General features: G+C 41.3%; 1 protein-coding gene across 1 annotated transcript in view; it reads right to left on the bottom strand.

Annotated features, from left to right (window-relative positions):
- Positions 1 to 19,549, bottom strand: part of LOC143136217 (NACHT, LRR and PYD domains-containing protein 12-like) — an 81,853-nt gene that overhangs the window by 38,958 nt on the left and 23,346 nt on the right. Inside the window, exons 7-11 of the mRNA XM_076296811.1 lie at positions 19,301 to 19,380; positions 17,352 to 19,140; positions 9,546 to 9,716; positions 9,267 to 9,440; positions 8,342 to 8,512 (exon numbers count right to left, since the gene is read on the bottom strand). Coding sequence (XP_076152926.1) covers positions 8,342 to 8,512; positions 9,267 to 9,440; positions 9,546 to 9,716; positions 17,352 to 19,140; positions 19,301 to 19,380 — 2,385 coding nt within the window. The remainder of the gene's footprint in view (positions 1 to 8,341; positions 8,513 to 9,266; positions 9,441 to 9,545; positions 9,717 to 17,351; positions 19,141 to 19,300; positions 19,381 to 19,549) is intronic.

The raw sequence follows: 19,549 nt of genomic DNA, 5'->3' as shown, positions 1-19,549 counted from the left end.
GTTTGAAAACCATGTTTTGAGGAGCTGACACACAAATTTCTCACATCCAGCTAACACGTCTGGAGATGGATGAGGACCTACTACAAGCCTACAAAGTGTGTTAATGACACCATCATGACTTGATTGACTTGAAACAGAAACCTTTCCTTTCCCACGGGATAAACGGTAAATGGCGGGACAAACGGTTGACTTTCAATTTCCTGATAGGATAGGATACAATAGGATACCCGATAGGTCCACCGACTCTACACACGATGTGATTGCCCTGAGCGAAGTTTGTTTTTTCCACCTCACAAGCCAACGGAGAGTTGCTATACTACCCTGACTGCAAATTACATTTACTGCCGCTAGGGTGCGTCAAGATTTCTAGGCTGTATCTTTTGTCGATGTTCTCCAGTGCCCACGATAATGAAACTGTCTTTGTTGATGTCTGGTACCCTGCGAAGGGCAAGCACCAAGACATCTGTGTGACATGTAGATATATGGGGTTTTGCCAAAATGACTTACTGCTACTGCCACCTTTGTGTGTGTGAACTGTGACTGGCAGTTTACATAGTTCAACAGCTTTATGACCAAGGTAGAGGATGAGGTTGGCTTTGGTTTCCTTAGATCCCAGGAAAGCTTTAAAGTCTTTGATTGGTGTAGAGTCTTGTATTTTCTATCCCTTATCATGTGCTTTTCCCATTGTATGGACCCGTCTTGTGCTGTCTTTCATGGAGTTTGTGATGGTATAGTTGTTAAATAATAAGTATATGTCATTGTAGCCTCGTGCCTTACTTTCAACATTTTCAAAGAAGCATTCTGCCAGATCTTGGCAACAGTTTATGTCACTTTTCCTGACAACCGTCTCCTGCACAACAGCCATGCCATCTATTAAGATGCTATCCAATGTGTGTGTTAATTGCACTGAGCTACTCTCTGTAGATTGTTCAGAGGATGCTGTTTCTGAAACCAGTCACAATTCATGGATGAAGGCAGACTTCGCTGTAGTGGGCAGCATTAGGCTTGCATATAATCAACAAATTCATATGTTCCCACAATTTCCTGCAAGTCCTGTTAACAGAATTATTGAAGACCAAAGAGCTCATTGTGGACTTCAGGAAGTCTAAAGCTAGCACACACACCCATTATCATCAATGGGACTGAAGTGGAGTGTATCACCAGCTTCAGATTTCTGGGTGTCCACATCTCTTGGACCTCTCTTGGACCCTCAACACCTCTACCCTGATCAAGAAGGCTTACCAGCATCTCTTCTATCTGAGGAGGCTAAAGAAGGTCCACCGGCCTCCTCAGATCCTGGTGAACTTCTACCCCTGCACCATCAGGGCAAGCGATGCTTGCATAAGGTGCACAGCAGGTTCAGAGGAAGCTTCTTTCCTGCAGCTGAAGTCTAGCTCTCCATCCCAGTGACAACCAACCAACTAAGCCCCCCCCCACCCACCCCTGTCCAATGCCTCCTTGCCTGTGCCTGTTGAGGTGTCCATGACCATGGCAACCTTGACAGGGACAACAAGGAGGCAGACCCCCCCCCCCCCCCCCCCCAATGTATGTTGTTCATACATTGTTCACATTACATAGCCATATTTATTCTGCTCTTATAAGGTAACTGCTAATACACTGCACATATTTATATTACTCTAAACCTGTCTATACTTTGTATATCACATTGCACTTTTCTCCTTTTTTGCACTTCTGGTTAGACGCAAACCACATTTCGTTGTCTTCATACTTGTACTCTGCAATGACAATAAAGTTGAATCTAATCTACTCTAATCTAATCTATTGGGGTGAGTGCAGAATATTACTTTAATTCAAATGATTATTAGGTTATGTGAAGGAAACTTTTAAATCAGTCAATGTGTTTTTCCGGGTATGCCAATAAATAGCATAATAGTGGTTACACCCATCACTGGCAGGCTTGTGCAAAATTCCAGAATTTAATTGAAACTGGCTCTTAAATTCCAATTCAATTCTTGAATTTCACTTGCATTTTAATTTAGGTAGCAAACAGGAAGCAGAATTGCAATTCAAATTGTGCACAACCCTGATCACTGGTTGATAATCATGACATCTCATGTCACCCATGGTCATATTTATTACCATATAACATATATCTAACATATATCCATTTAAAAAGTTCACTTGCGTGCGTTTTTTTTAATTAGCCAATTTTTTTGCAGCAGCGCTTGAATTCTAGGAGTGGCGCTGCTGACTAGCTTACATTGTAGGGGAAACACTGCAGAAGTTGAATGCTTTAAAATTTCTAAATTTCGCATACTGTGGATACATACTGTGGATTTCGCATACTGTGGAATCGTTAACGTGTGTACGTGTACGATTCTGATGGAAACTGGAACCGATTCCCAAGTCTAGAATTTTAACCCTTTAGGCGCCAGAGTTTTTTTTTCGAAACGTTCGATTTTGACATCTTAATTTCAAAAGGCTATATCTTAAAAGTGATAAGATAGAGACTTTCTGTAAATTAGAGAAATATTAAGGATGACCCAAAGTTTATGTAGGGATTAAATGTTTATATATAATTTGTATATTATGACGTCATATGGTGGCGGCCATCTTGGATTATAGAATTTTCATGAAAAGTCGCATGTTTGAATGATAAAATGCACCACTTCTTTCCCCCCAAAATGTCCCTCACCTTCTGTATGCTATATTGCACAATACTCAATGCTCAGGTACTAAGTAGTAAACAAACTGTGTAAATCATTACTAATAAATGGCAGAAACAAACCAAATGCATCTAGCGGTAGGCTAACCTTTTGCTGTAGAGATTTTCTATTTACTACATACAGTAGGCACTCTGATTCCATGTATGGGGCACATATATATTATTCAGACAACACACAAACACAAGTAGACAAGACCTGTTTAGTTCAAAAGCTCACTTGCCACGGCAAGGCACAGATCAGGAGTGAGATGACGAGACAAGACAAGAGACAATGTTAGTATTTGTTTTCTTTTTGTTGTTTTTGTTGATGTTTTTTTTTTTTTTTTTTTCTTAGCTGACAAAGACACACGCATCACAAGGACATGAACACACAAAAAAGAACACATATATGTCCTAAATGGTCAGGGAAATAGATAATCAACAGTGTAAATCATTACTAATAAATGGCTGACAATTTTTTTTTATGTAGCAGGCCTTTTGCTGTAGAGATAATGACTATCCATATCCATATCCTATCCATACAGGGCCGGCATTCCCATCATCTTGTGATAGACTATGCATGGTCTAATGCAGGGGTGGGCAACTAATTTCCCCAAGGGGCCACATGACAAACTGGGACTGTTGAGGAGGGCCGGACAGAAAATACCGAACTCAATTCTGAACTCAATTCTGTCCAATTCTATTCTGTTCTTGTATAACATTAAGTAAATCATCTTTTGTTTACTACTCGTAAGAACAGATGAAAATGTGAGGGAGACCAATGAAAAACAGCAATAGGCTATTTAACCCATTGGCGCCGGATGCAGCACGACGCAACATTGTATCTCCCGCTGGTTGCTGCATAGCGCAACATTGCATCTCCTGCTGGTTGCTGCATAGCGCAGCATTATTTTTGCCTCTTCGCTTTCATGACAAGTGCGGCATTTAACTCACTGTCATTGGTTCAAATACACATGAGGTGGGTCTTGTTGATTTGTTAAAGACCACGTACCACCAAAATGTGCTGTGGTTTGCTGAAAATCACGTCAATAAATCAGACATACACGTGCGGTTTTGTTTATGTTTTTAGTGACCGGCTGGCTAGTGACAATTAGCGAGTAGCTAGGCCTACTGTAGTACAATTTGAGTAGTTAGTAGCAATGGATTTTGACAGCGAGGGCAGTGATATTGAAGTAGATTGTGAGGTACCTGATCATGAGAGGGAGGACGAGGATGATTTTGTGCCGGATGATCCTCTAGATAGGGCACAGGAGTGGGATCTGTGGGACTCCGACGAAGAGGGGGATGATGACTTTCGAGGATTCCAGGTTGACTGGAGAACCGAGAATTACGAGCCTCGGACTAAGAAACAATTCACTCGCACACCCGGGGTGAAGCAACCGATCCCCGTAGATGCTAGCCCCCTGGATGTCTTCTCGTTGATATTTACGGATGAATTGTGGGATACGTTGGTGACCGAAACTAATCGCTATGCGGAACAGGCGCGAGGACAGACCCCCACGAACTCAAAGTGGACACCAGTCTCAAAAACGGAGATGAAAACATTTCTCGGGCTGTGTCTCGCTTTTGGCATCCTAAAGCTGCCAACACGCCGAGACTACTGGAGGCAGACTAAATGGTTATATCAAACCAACGTTCCCAAGGCAATGTCAAGGGACCGTTTTGACATGATCTGGAGGTAATTATTATGTTTATTTGTTTTCTTGTGCTCCCTTCCGAGTTTCGTTCTCTTCTCTTAGAAAACGGAATGGCCAGTAATGATAGTGGTGCTACAGCAATTACTAATTGTGATGATGGTTGATAATGATAATAATAAATACAATGATGTTAATTATAAATACAATACTGGCGGAATTAATGCATAGCATAATAAATAGTAATACATTTATGACATAATGAATAAATAACATAATAAATAGTAATACAAAAAATAACAATAAATATAAACACTATAAATAACATAATACATGTAAATAAATAAAATGATGGAAATACATGTTAAATTCTTTATCATATGTATTTTCAGATATCTCCACCTACAAGATAACTTGGACTCTGCCTTGGATAAATCTGACATGCTTTGGAAGATCCGGCGGTTCATGGATCTCCTCCTGGTTAGATTTAAGGCGCTGTACGAGGTCAATGGCTTTGTGAGCGTGGATGAGTCGATGGTCAAATACAAGGGACGCCTGGCCTTCCGGCAGTACCTCCCTATGAAGCCGGTGAAGTGGGGAATCAAGGTGTGGGTAATGGCGGAGAGCAACACCGGCTACGTCAGCAATTTCCAGGTGTACACGGGGGCCATTGCGGGTAAGACTGAGACAGGCCTGGCTTACCGGGTAGTGTCAGACCTGGCTAAACCTTACTTTGGGTCAAACTTGTGCTTGTACTGTATATGGACAACTTTTACACTAGTGTGCAGTTGTTGGTGGATCTGAAGGTCAGGGGGGTGCAAGCGTGTGGCACGGTGCGTGCCTTGAGGAAGGACCTCCCCAAAAATAAGGAGCTTACCAAGAAGGCTGACCTGAGCAAACACCAATTCAATGTGGCGCAGCGGGATGACCTGACCTTCTGCGTCTGGCAGGACACCAAGACAGTGATGGTCCTGTCCAACTATCATGACCCAACTGCTCATGGGTCAGTGAGGAGGAAAGCCAATGGTCAGCGGCAGACAGTGGTTCGGGTGCCAGCTTGCCTTGCTGACTATCAGCAGCACATGAAGGGGGTTGATCTTCTGGACCAGATGGTGGGCTACTACCAGGTCCATCATCGGTCTACTAAGTGGTGGAGGAGGCTCTTCTTCTACTTTGTTACTGTGGCGGGCTACAACGCCTTTGTCGCTGCCAAGTCTGCTGGAGGACCCGAGTGGACGTACAGGACAGGCGGCTACAAGGACTGGCTAGAGGATCTAATCCAGGAGCTGATCATCCCAGTGACAGTGAGAAGTGCTCCCTGTGTGCTCCCCACCAGCCCAACAGGAGCTTCAGCTCAACATGATCTGGTGCAGATCAATAACAAGAGGAAGACCTGCAGAGAGTGTTCTTTGAAGCACAGCGGCACCAACGTTCGTCCAGGGTCAACTCTGATGGGGTGCAAGCAGTGCAACATTGCTCTTCACCGCGAGTGCTTCATGCACCACGTTGGTCGGCATAAATGACACTGTGTGTGTGTGTGTGTGTCTGTCTGTCTGTCTGTCTGTGTGTGTTAGTTAGTTAAGCAGTTAGTTATTTAGTTAGTGTGTCTGTCTGAGACTGTTCCCTGTTCCATCTCAGGACTTTCCCCACCCCTCCCCACCTCTCCCTCATAACAAGATGCCTTGTTCGATGTTGACATGTTTAAAATTTGTATTTATTGTATTTTATATAATATATTTGATTTTGATGAATTATAATGATTTTGAGAATGTTTCAAAAAATGTGTTGGTATGGTAGTGCTAATGGAGCATGGTGGAATAAACCTGTGATTCTTACCTTTACAATGCTTTTTATTTCATGTTTCTAGGTGCTACAGAGGCTTAGATATTAAGGTTTTAGTAGACGTTGACAATTCTTAGTATTTTTTCAGAAAACCCTCAGGAAATAAGGTTATTTAGTCTAGAATGCCATAGGATTCTATAGGCGTTTTTAGCAGGATTTTAGGCGGAAATGGGTTAATTTAATGTCCAGTATTTAATCCTCATTCTCTTTTTAACATTGACATTTTTTTTTTCAGTTTTCAAAGACTGATATAAAAAAGTACTACAATATCTATATAATTAGGCTAGGCCATGAAAATGTGAAGGAGTCAGTACAACCATAGGCCTGTGCCACCATTTCATCAACACTCAGCAATATTTCATCATTAAATCATTACCATCATTAAATTAACTCTATGCAGAATTAGACTATGAAAATGTGAAGCAGACAATAGTAGGCTGTCATTAGTTAATCAACATGCACAAAGAAAACTATTTTAAAAATGTAGGCTATGTTTTTGCTTTAACTTTATGCACAAAACTGTGATTGGTCAACTCGCCCTGTGTGTTGAGTCGGCTGCTTCAAGCAACCTGTGGGTAGTAGCATCATACTAGTTCGCTAACATAAGCTTTGCAAATAAACTCAGACATATTTTGGTTACAGTGACGGGGTTATCCGAATGTACACTGTCTATCTGCCAGTAACGTTTTGAAATTAACACTTCGTATCGCCAACAAACAGCAGGAGTTCGTTCTGACAACCTTTGCGGTGGTGAGCGACGCTAGCCCTGGCAGCAAATGTAATTTGCTGCCGCTAGGGGCGCGTCTAGATTTCTAGGCTAGAGCGACGCAGACATAAGAGACAAAACTTTGTAAGGTTTACGCCGACTTAAAGGCAACTGCATTGTGTCGACGCAGAAGCACAAATTCTATTCACCAGCACATCAGTGAGGGTGTTTACATCGTATGCATCTACGCACAAATGTATGGGCGTACAAATGCAGTCGCTTTCAAAATAAAAGCAACGATATTGATTTGCGTGCATTATCTCTATGCTAGGCTCTTGACTATTGTTCTTTCACGGACCTTACGCGGGCCGGTCAGGGAAAGCCCACGGGCCGGATGTGGCCCGCGGGCCGTATGTTGCCCATGTATGGTCTAATGGCTCTCCTGCCCCGTGTCACCACCTCTGCTCCTGTTGCGAGCAGCATGGCCAGATCTGCCTCGCGCTCGCGTCGAGTGGAGAGAATTTGCGCAGCTCGGACTAGGCCTACTGTCATTCTCATTGCGACTCCCCACATTGCCTCTATGTTCCCCCCTAACTGTCCTATGAGCACTTCGACCTCGTCTAACATACCCAGTGGCATTAGACAAAGGCTCCACCACGTTACTGTCGCCGCGATTGCGGAGAGGCACACGGTCAGAAGACAGAAGCTAGCGCTACATGGACATTAGGCTACCTCCAGCCTCGTTCGCCACACCACTAACACCCTGCTAATTTCCCGATGAACACTCCGAACCCGTGAAACATTATTCCCACCAGTGACATTGGGCAAACGATTCAACGTTTGTGCTTGGTGTAAGCTAAACTATGGAGTAAACTCTCACTTTGTAAAGCTGCATCATTGCAAGGCACGGACGCATCTGAAGCCTCACTAAACGAATCACCGTCATTTTCTGAAGGCAGATATTCCCTTCAGAATCAGGGTCCGCGAATAGAAGACATAACACTTCATTTCGGGTAAACTTTTTTGATGCCATTAGACAATAATCTAATGCAAATACTCGCTGACGTTGACAATATCGCTCTGATAAAGTGGCTCACACGCACACTAGCTCCGGTATTGCACGCACTGATTCAATGCGCTGTAGCGCAAAGGTTTTGTTTAAAGCATGCCCTTTTTTGGACTCGGGGATGACGTATGACATGTCTGCCATCTAGCCTGCCGCCTAGAGGGTTAATCATGTGACAAAATATGCAATTATTCATGATTAACTATAGAAATTCAGCAATTTGACAGCCCTAAAAATAACTTGAAATGTTACTAAAATTATGTATGGAGCAGGCTACTATTTGCCTGTGTGTATGTGCGTGCATGCATGTGTACAGGGGGGGGGGGGGTCATGGGGCATTCTGATTTTGTGCCCAGGGCCCGTGGTCATGATAATCCGGCCCACTACATAGAAATGTCTGCACCCACCGTAATGTGTGTATTTTGCAGTTGGAACTGGACAGTCCCTTAGAGAGAAGTTGAACTCCAGAATCCCCCAGGTCATTGTGACTCAGGTTCAGCTCTATGAGGGAGTTTGGTGACTGTAGAACTGAAGCCACAATCTCACAGGATTTATCTGTGAGTTTACAGTCAGCAAATCTGAAACAATGTTTGACAGAATTATTCAAAAATTCAACATATTATGCAAGGTTAATATGAATCAAATTAAATGTAGTGAAATGCACAGAGAATTATAAAAGAGTAAAACACAGTATTTCTTTAACTATTCAACAGGTGTTGACTTTCACTTGATGCTGAATTTAGATTAGCTCACACAATAATTGATTCATATGCTACATGTAAGCCAGTGGTAGGCTGATTTTCAAAATTTCAAATAACTTATATACAGGTGCACATAAAATATCTGAATATTGTGGAAAAGTTCATTTTGACCTACTGACTTGAGCCATAATCATCGAGATTAAAAATGCCTTGAAATATTTCACTTAAGGTGTAATGACTCTATAGAATAGCCTATGTGACGACAAATCAATTTTTTACAGGGCGAAAATGAACTTTTCCATGATTTTCTAATACCTGTAGTATAAAGGGAACCTACAGAGTCCTCTTCAATAACAGGTCACATACTGTACTTATTTAACAGCACTAGACTTACATTGGTGCATTAATTCCTGGGTTTCGCTTCCTCATGGCTTTTTATAAATTCACATTAAGAGCGTTTCTTTATTTCTACCAATGAAAGTGTACTGTTCTGTTTGGAAAATATATATATATTGGAGCTAGACTAATGAACGTATCATGATTTATGCGAATGCATCTGTCTAAATAAATAAATACATACATAAATAAATATCCACACAATTTATGTTTTATTTTTCTTTACAGTACATACTGAAGTGCTTCAACTTTGCGGTGGGGATCCTCCAGTGTAGCAGATAACAGCTTCTGTGCTGATCCTCCAGGATGATTGTTGCTCACATCCAGCTCTTTCACACAGGAGGGGTTTAATATCAGAGCCAGAATCAGACAAACATAACCTTTGTCTGAGATACCACACTTGCTGAGCCTGTGAGAGAGGGGGGGGGGGGGGGCAAAACCTTTATGAATGTGCTGTGCCAGTCATAAAAACATAATAATAATCCTTTATAAGTAAGATATTTCTAACACAAACCTTAATATCTGCAGTTTGCAGTGGGGACCAGATAGTCCCTTAGAGAGAAGCTGAACTCCAGAATCTCTCAGGTCATTGTGGCTCAGATCCAGTTCTTTCAGGACGTTTGGTGACTGTAGAGCAGTGGCTACAATTCCACATGACTTCTCTGAGAGTTTGCAATCAGCAAATCTGCAACAGCATTTGACAGAATTATGACAAAATTCAACATATTACACAAGGTTACTATAAATCAAATTGACTAAATGTCGTAAAAGAATGATATACATTAGGGGTGGAACGGTACACAGAAGTCACGGTTCGGTTCATACCACGGTTCAGACATCACGGTTCGGTACGAGTTCGGAACAATGGAGGGAAAAGCAAAACAAAAATGCAGAAGGCATTTTTATTATTATTGTGCATGTCTTAGGCTGTGCCACCTAGTGTCATACAGTCTCTACCCTGTGCTAGCCAACTAGCCTGACGAGCCAGACCCACATTAAAATGTAGGGTCTGGGCACTCACCGTTCGCAGAGCTCAGTCTGAGGGGCGAGATAATCGGTCGTCTCTCAAATTCCCTCTGCTTGCAATAGGACAGCGCTATGAGTCCCATGCGTTTCCCACCAGCGGAGCTAGTTGGCTAGTTCAAACTTTTGTCAACTTAATAAAAGCTTAACTCGTGTCACCCTGTTCGCCAACAGCAACATTATCTTATTTGTTTTCAAGTAGCAGGGAATTCAAGCCAAACCGTTGCAACTCTGCTATCAATTATTATGTTAAGCCCGCCTAATGACTCTATACACGATTTGATTGGCCTGATAGACGTTTAATTTTTCGAGCTCACAAGCCAACGGAGAGTTACTAGACTAGCCCTGCTGCCACTAGGGTGCGTCTAGATTTCTAGGCTAAGGTGCAACAGCCTGAAGTGTGTAAAGTAAGATATAAACAATAATTATCCCACATCATCTCCAGACTCAAACAAAATAAGACAATCAGCTATAAAACTGAAAATAGGCCTACAGCATCTGTTATTTATGAAAGTGCAAATTAGGCCATCCCTAAAAATATTCTTGTTTGCAATAACAGCCAAAAAAATGGGTCAGTAGGTAGGTTTTTCAAGATTCAAAGTAAAAAAAAGTAAAATGTTGGTAATGGTGATTACATAGGTATTAGGGGTGTGAATCTCTCATGTAAAAGACAATACGATTCGCATCTAGATACATGGGCACGATTTGATACAAGAAAAGATACATGTTCATAAAAAACGATTCAGTACGATTCGATGTGATGCGATTCGATGCAATTTGATGCATTTCAAGAATGGAAAGCATTCTGAAAGATTTTTTATCATTTGCTCAAGGTGCACATTAATTTTATATGATCAGTTATCATGGTCATGGTTGTCAAGGCAAAAAAAAATTAGGCAAAAAAATGTGCGAATATGATTATCTAAACTGAGGTTTGTTTCATATACTGTACTGTATTGAAATAAAAAAAAGAATAGTCTACATTTCAGTCAAACACAGCAGCCAAATACAACATAGTTTTTATAGACTTTATAGTTATATCTGATTGTTTTCATGGAGCTGTAGCCTTGTTATAAAACAGTGCTTAAGACACTCTTGGCCTTTTCTCATATAGCCTACAAGAATAAAACAGGCCTACATACAGAGGCGATTCTAGAGTCTGTGGGGGCCCCAAGCAAAAATTCCAAGGGGGCCCTACCGACAAGTGTTATCACCATTATGTTATACCACCATTAGGTTATTATGTTAAATAATACAAATACAAAAAGCGTATTATAAACATTCTTATATTTTGACATGTATCTCACCACTGCAAGCTGGCAGCTCGACTTGCCTTACATGTGTGTGTAGAGCAGACTGTCCTGAATCTGGCAATATTATTGCCATGGTGGAGGGATTCTCTGGGGCTTAGCAATTTACAGACATATGTGGTGTGCGCCTTACAGAAATAAATGGCATTTTTTTTATTTAGAGATGAAAAATGACCTTTCTGCGCTCCATATCTGTGACATGAACTGATCTGACCTGACTTGACCCGAGTTTGCGTGTTAGCCTGTGTGTGTCTATGGTGTATGCACTCATAATGATTCAACAACTTTTTACTGCATTGCCATGAACAAAGTAGAGGCAAAAAGGGGTTTCTTTGTTGAACAAATTGGGATGCAATGTGAGCCTTGAATTGGATGCCATGCAGGAATTTGCTAGGATCTACAAAATCGGATTATGAACATGCTTTGCCATAGAGAAACAAACACACGATAGCGTTGGATTATAAACATGCTTTGCCACAAAAACAGACAAAAACGTGGGGTAAGTCCAGCTATATGAAGTTATTATTTTGCGGTCACTTCGTCTGTTTTATAACCCAGAAGGATGTACGCGGTATCAAATGATAGCTCTGTGTCTCCTCTTTCATCCGATATGCGTGTGTCACGACTCAGCCAAGCCAGGGAGGAAGTGAGCAGCCATGCTTAAAAGGAACCCTGAATTGTTTGCTCATTCATGTTCGCATGCAACGGAAGCTACTCTTGGGGAACCTTATTCAAGACGAATTATTTGCGCTTGACCCTGTTTGCCTTTGGACGTTGGACTTTGGACTTTGGATTTCGGATCGCGTTTTGGACTGTTTGCTTGGACTCTCTTTGTTTCACGGTATTGAACCCCACTTGTCTCTGAACTTCCCTATTGTCTTGCCCTGTCTGGAAACCTTTGCCTCGCTGACTGCTTTCTGTGCTTTGACCGTGGACTGTGCTTTGACCTTGATTTGGATTACCCTGAACAAACTGTTGTTTGATGAACTTTGAGTTTGCCTTTTGTTCTCTGTTGAAATTGATCCAGTGTTTGTGGTTCTACTTGATAACTGCTGAGTTTACTTTGTCTATTGACCACTTTCTAAGTTACTAAAATTATTAAAAACCTGAACTGCATCTGCGACTGTGCTCTTCACTCCAGCCTGACAGCGTGGCATATCTATCCGATCACGGGTCCGCGAGTAATTCAAACGAGAGTAATGGGTGCGCAGGTGAACGCAGAGAAGTAGACTGTAAATATGATGCAATTTGATTTAATTTCATGATTTTTTTCATACTTCATCGTACAGACAAGTACGTAGTCTCGTTGGAAAGCCCCACTTATGCTCTGTCGCGCAATAAATGTTTCATCTCGCTGCGATGAACAGTTCTGGAGCAATGTAACAAAGAAGAAGGGGTGTGTTTTTTGACGCACTTTGCGTCAATCGGGTTCTAAAAAAATTAACGTGTATGCTTGGTCCTTACTGCATCGCAATTAACATGTTATGGCTGACAGCCCTAATACAAACATAGAAACGTTAACCATCTCCTTGATTAACTAGTTGTAACTGTCGTAGATGTAGCAAACCATGTTCAATCTTTCTGCCAATTAACATTAGCCTATAACTTCATTGAGTAGCCTAGGCTAAATGCCAACACTGCAAAAAATGAAATCTAACCAAGTGTTATTAATCTTATATTAAGATTAAAAAATCTATTTGGTATTGTTTTTAGTATGAAAAGACTTACCTAGCGCCCTCTCAAAAGAACATTTTGACTTAATTTAAGAAGACTTTGACTTATTTTAAGGAGTCTTATCAAGAGAAATTCGCTCAACGCACTGGCAGACAAATTTGCTTGTTTTTAGGACATATTTGCTTAACGCACTGGCAGACAAATTTGCTTGTTTTCAGGATGAGATGTCTTAAAAAAATCAAACTTTTTTAAAATTAAGTCAAATGTTTTCACAAGAAAGCGCTAGGTAAGTCTCTTTATACTGAAAACAATACCAACTAGTTTTTTTTATCCTGATATAAGATTAATAACACTTGGTGAGATTTTGTTAGATGTTGATCCGTCATCACTGCACCCTCGATTGACGTTTACCACAGTAGCCAAAATATGTGCGGATTCTTTGAACTCTTTTGAACACAGATCCACTGTTTATAAGGCCATACCATAGGGCCTACAGATGTACAGATGTACTGTTTGTACAACAACAGGACAGGAGCACGCAAAATACATCATTCAATCTTTATGGACGAAAATCTCACTTGTCCCACCGGCAAACGCGCTAAGACCAGGTCGGGGGCCCCCTAGCGGCTCGGGGCTCCAAGCAGTTGCTTGGTTTGCCTGTTGACAAGGTGCGCCTCTGCCTACATATCAATGAACTCTCTGGGTTTATTTTGTTCCAACGGTAGACCTAATGCAGAAACCTATAATGCCACAAGTCTGAGTGAATAGCCTATGAACAAAATAATTGGCTAATAATTTGTGCATCGTTTTAGCAAGAGCCAAATTATTATTTAACATTAAGGAAATCCCTTCATCAAACGTAAGGCTATACTCTACAGACTATCGTTGCTGTTTAGTGTTTAATTTCGCGCTGGATTTTGAAATCCCTTCATCAAACGTAAGGCTATACTCTACAGACTATCGTTGCTGTTTAGTGTTTAATTTCACGCTGGATTTTGAAAAACAAAAGAGTAAAAACTGTACAACAAACGACCGAGTGCGAGTTGTCACATGCTTAAGTTGCAGTAGATGTATGGGTAATGAGGTCATTTGACAACTTGTGTAGCCAAAAACGAACAGCATTGCCACAATTCCGTGCCACGTATAGTTTCAAAACCGGACGTGGGATGAACGCGCTGCTTGGAACGTAAATGAGAGTCTGAGCAAGCAGAAAAGGTTGTGAACCGATTCGTAACAAGGAAATCGATATAACGACCAGTTCATTTCAGTTTTATTCCGATACGGGGCTTCAAGTATCGATGTAGCCGTATCTTACACGTTAAAAACGGATACCGATACGTATCGGTTAATCTTTACACCCCTAATAGGTATGAATCTAAACAAATTTGCATATTGTGATGTCACTGACTGGGTCTTCAATCTGTGCCACCTCTTTGATTTGACGGTCAAACTGTAGCACGACCTCAATTATTTGAGCTTCCTTCACCAAAACTCCTTGAAGTCAGTAGACACGGTCACCGTTAGACTAGAGGCAGGGCTCCAGACTAACTTCTTCCACTGGTTGCACTGGTGCGCCTAAGCTTTTTATTTAGGTGCACCAGAACAAAATGTAGGTGCACCCAATACATTTTATGTCTGAGCTGTTGTCAGAGCATGGACCGGAAATGACCGTATTGATTTGATTTGGGGGCCCCACCACCTTGACGCCATCAGTAATATAGAATACTGTGTGATCAGTGGCGATCCAAGTCTCTTCACACACACACGAAAAAAAATCTATTTCATATTTTGGAATTCATAAACTATATATTTTGTTAACTCAACTTAACATCAATAGCACTAGTACCGGTTCTTGTGAAGAAGAAGCATCTAGTGCGCTTGGACTTGCCATATCGATTGATGGGTGTTTTCATTCTTTATGTGCTCACATAACGGCATACTTAGAGTACCTGACTCAATATACTACCCAACTTCTGTACAGTCTATTGTCGTCTCGCAACTCAATTACTTGCCTTCCTGACAAGCATCCCAGCCTGCACAGTTAAACGCTTTCAGATGATCCAAATGGCACGTTACCACACTGCTCACTGAACTCCACTGGCTGCCCGCATCACATTAATATTGCTGATGCTTGCCTATAAACAAGTCTCTGGTTGTGCACCCTTATACAGGATTATGTTACCTCCCAAGCATTGCATTCCTCCAATGAATGGCGGCTGGCTTTGCCACCCGTACGCTCAGGGCAATCCAAACTTTTCTCGTCTAGAAAGCTCCTGAAGACTCTTTAGAGAGCTATTTAGAGACTACCTCCTCTCCTGGCAGTACCAACAGCTGGACATGCTAAATCTAGCACTTACCTACACTCTAAAAAATGTTGGGTTAAAAATACCCCAAATATAACCCAGCGGCTGGTTAAATATTGGACCAACACCACATTGAGTTATCCTAACAAAACGCTGGGTTATATCAAATTGGCACAATAGGCTGAATTTCGGGTAGGCTGCTGCCCTCGCAAATTAGGCTACTGTAGCCTACTCAGACAGAAATGTAGGTGCATATGCATTCATGAATTCAGAGATTGTCAGGTGAAAGTTTGTGCCAATGTAAGCTATAGGCCTATGTGTAAGAAAACTATCACAACCGACCTGTTATTTCAATTGGTTAATCATTGACGGGGTTGTCCCCCCGAGAATAAAATTCATTCAACAGAGGTAAAAACAGAGGGGGGGTTGATCCCCTTCCATCCTCCTCCAACAAATTGTACCCTGAGTGTGCTCTGCGGTACATCTAGTTAATTGCTGCTGTAACACCATAATTTCCCTCTGGGGATGAATAAAGTAATCTATCTATTGCATTTTGCATTTTACATTATCCAACACAATAAGTCAACGTTGTATTTGTAAACCTAGCCTAATCCCTGAAATTGGTGAAAATACGGCATAATTTTAATTTAGCAAGTGCTATAGAACTCATATACCAACTCATATACCAAAAAGTCATATACCAAATGTTTTTTTATTTTCCATTTCACTTCCAAGATAGAATAATGAATGAACGCAAAATTACTCTGACCTGAATCTCATATACACTCAGTGTTGGGAAGGTTACTTTGGAAATGTAATTGGTTACTGCTATACATTACAAATTGTGTGTTTGATGCAATCATATCTGACATATACTGTGAAGCTTCATTGTTAAACATTACCCTTAAATTATGTATATGAATTTCTTTGAATTTCATAGAATTTCAATTATTCTTCCTTTAATTCAAATTCAAATTGTAATTCTAGATCCTGTTTTTGACCTCAATTCTAAAACTTACTAGCCAGTTTGTATCAAGCCACATGCTTGATACATAAGGCTCTGTTCTCGGTCATTTATCCCCCTGGCAGTACTTCCTACATTTCCCATTTCCCAATATGCTTCTCTAGTAACAGTTTGTCTCTAGAGAGAAGCGTATTGGATTTACTTTCTGGGTACAATTATTCCTTTTGGCATGAATGAAGAATTGGTCCTTAACTGTTTTCTGTAACTTGGGTATAACTTTATGCAAACATGACATAGCCTAAGTAGTGTTGTTCTGGATGTCATGCTTTTTCTTTTTTGAATTTTATAAGTATATCAGTGTATGTTTATATTCTGAGAAATGTTTTTTTAAGGGATGCTGTAATTGGTTTGCCTACATTTTGAGCTCCCCCTGTTGGGGAAAAAGGTGTGTAGGTACAGGTCAAAGGTGAACACCCTATTTAGGGAACACCTACCACTAATGGGTGAAATCGCCATTATACGCTGAAGGAGGGCGCACAGCCTGAAACGTCCGTTAAAAGTTTGAAAAACAACTGAGAGTGCTGTCCTTGCTTACCTCAAACTTTAGAAAGTTACCAGCCACATTGACTGGTGATCAAAAAAGTTAATTTAGAACCTTGCTGCCACCTAATAGATAATTTGGGCAATATTGTTGATTGACGCGTTCCTCCTTCAACAGCTGTTTTTGTGTGTGGATGGAATTATTTTGCAATATGAAGGAAAAATCTATGTTTTAAACCCCCGTACGTGTGGACATAGTTATTAAACAACATTGGATCAGTAAAGTAACTGACTCCCAAAAATAAAGAGAATTGGGTAAATTAAAGTTTTATACAGAGTAAGAACCACAGCCTCTTCCATTCCCTGATCAGATACAAATTGCTGGCCTATTGTTTTATCGTGGTGATTTGTTAAGGATCACACAAGCCACAATATGTGGAACCTTCGGCTGTCACTTATTTTGCAAGTTGGGTATTTAGCAGAATGTACTAGCATCAGAAACTCACCGTGCCTTTCTGCAGCTCTTCACAACTGGGACGAGTCTCCTGCGCCCCTCATCTGATGTGTTGTATTTCTTCAGGTCAAACTCATCCAGCACCTCCCCAGACATCAAAATCATTTGGGCCAATGCTGAACAGTGAGAAGGAGACAGCTGACGTTTGAAATCCTTTGGTGACTCCAGATATTTTTTAATTTCATTGTGGATGGAATGATCGTCCATCTCTAGCAAACAGTGAAATAGATTGATACATCTTTCAGGAAAGATATCGTCTCTGTTCAGGTCCTTAATGTAATTACATATCTCTTTTATGCTCTCTGAGCTGCTGTATGTGTAGCATAGTAGGCCTTGCAAAAGTCCCTGGTTCTTTTCCACTGAGATGCCCATAAGGAAGCGAAGGAAAAGATCCAGGTGTCCATTGCTGCTCTTCAATGTTTCGTCCACTGCATTCTTCAGGAGCCCACACAGATCTCCATGTACAGCATGTATGTTTGCTTTCAGTCCCTCCACCTGTCCAACAGCATAACAGTAAAACACATACACAGCTGCCAGAAACTCCTGGATGCTCAGATGCACAAAGCAGTAGACCTTCTTATGGTGAAACACTGACTCTGCCTTGAAGATCTCAGTGCACATGCCAGAATACACCGAAGCTTCACTGAGATCAATGCCACACTCTTCCAGCTCTTCTTGATAAAACATGAGATTGCCACTCTTCAGATTCTTGAAAGCCAGTTCTGACAACTTCATTATTAATTCTCTCTGTGATTCCAGCAGCTTTTCCCTGTCAACCTCACCACTTTGCTTATACTTCTGATCTTTCCTGGTGGTCTGAATGATCAAGAAGTGTATGAACATCTCAGTCAGAGTTGTGGGAATTTCTTGGGTGTTGTCCTGTTCCAGCGTCTGCTGAAGTACAGTGGCTGCAATCCAACAGAAGACTGGAATGTGGCACATGATGTGGAGACTCCTGGATGCCTTAATGTGGGAGATGATTATGTTGGCCTGACTCTCATCACTGATTCTCTTCCTGAAGTACTCTTCCTTCTGTTGGTCATTGAATCCTCTTACTTCTGTCACCTGGTCAATGAACTGAGCAGGAATATGACTGGCTGCTGCTGGTCGTGAGGTTATCCAGATTAATGCAGAGGGAAGCAGAGTTCCCCGAATGAGGCTCGTCATCAAAAGATCCACTGATGATGTTTGTGTTACATCAGACAACTTACTGTTCTGTTCCAGATCGAGAGTCAACCGACTCTCATCCAAACCATCAAAGATGAACACAACCTGACAGTCTTTGTATCCTTCACCATCATTCAGCTCCTTCAGTTCAGGGTGGAAGTCAAGCAGGAGTCTGTGAAGACTGTACTGATCATTCCTGACTAAATTCAGCACACGGAAAGAAAGGGGGAACATAAAAACTACATCCTGATTGGCTACCCCATCTGTCCAGTCAAGAATGAATTTCTGCACTGAGACTGTTTTTCCAATACCAGCAACACCTTTGGTCATCACAGTTCTGATGAGCTTCTCCTGTCCAGGTAAGGGCTTGAAAATGTCATTGCAGTTGATTGGTGTGTCTTCTGTGTTTTGAGATCTGGATGCTGACTCGACCTGCCAAACCTCATGTTCCTTATTCACCCCTTCACTCTCTCCCTCTGTGATGTAGAGCTCTGTGTAGATCTTATTGAGGAGTATCTCAGCTCCTGGTTTGATGATTCCCTCAGATATATTCTCAAACCTCCTCTTCAGACTGGCTTTATGAGTCTCTATAACTCTCTTCAGGACCTCATCACCTGCTTGGCAAAATTGAACAATGCAACTTTAAAGTAATTAGTTACTGTCCAGTTTATCATTATATATTTCTGCACACTCAAGAGTCTTAATTAAGAGTCCCCATTAGCTCTGAACAGTTAGGTATGATCAAATACCTGTGACAGTGGTCAGTGAGCTCACCTTGTTTGCACAGGTGTCCATGGGTGGTGATGGCTGGGTCCCTCAGTACCTGCTCACAGCTGGACTGATCATGAGTCAGACTGAAGGATACATGAAATGAACATGAAGGCAGATAATTAACTGTTGTAATATTTCATGTGTAGGTTCCTTTTGTCATTTATGGTGTATGATATTCAATATAATGTCTATTCTCATTTTTTGTCTACAAATGTATAATGTTCATATTCATACACTACCGGTTAGAAGGGT

Source organism: Alosa pseudoharengus, unplaced genomic scaffold, assembly GCF_046254945.1.
Source record: "Alosa pseudoharengus isolate Yale_2024_CS ecotype anadromous, Long Island Sound unplaced genomic scaffold, YU_APseudo_1.1 YU_APseudo_1.1_scf_1, whole genome shotgun sequence".
Taxonomy (NCBI): domain Eukaryota; kingdom Metazoa; phylum Chordata; class Actinopteri; order Clupeiformes; family Clupeidae; genus Alosa; species Alosa pseudoharengus.
The sequence above is the reverse complement of the archived record's forward strand: the minus strand, read 5'-3'. Positions and strand labels throughout refer to the sequence as shown.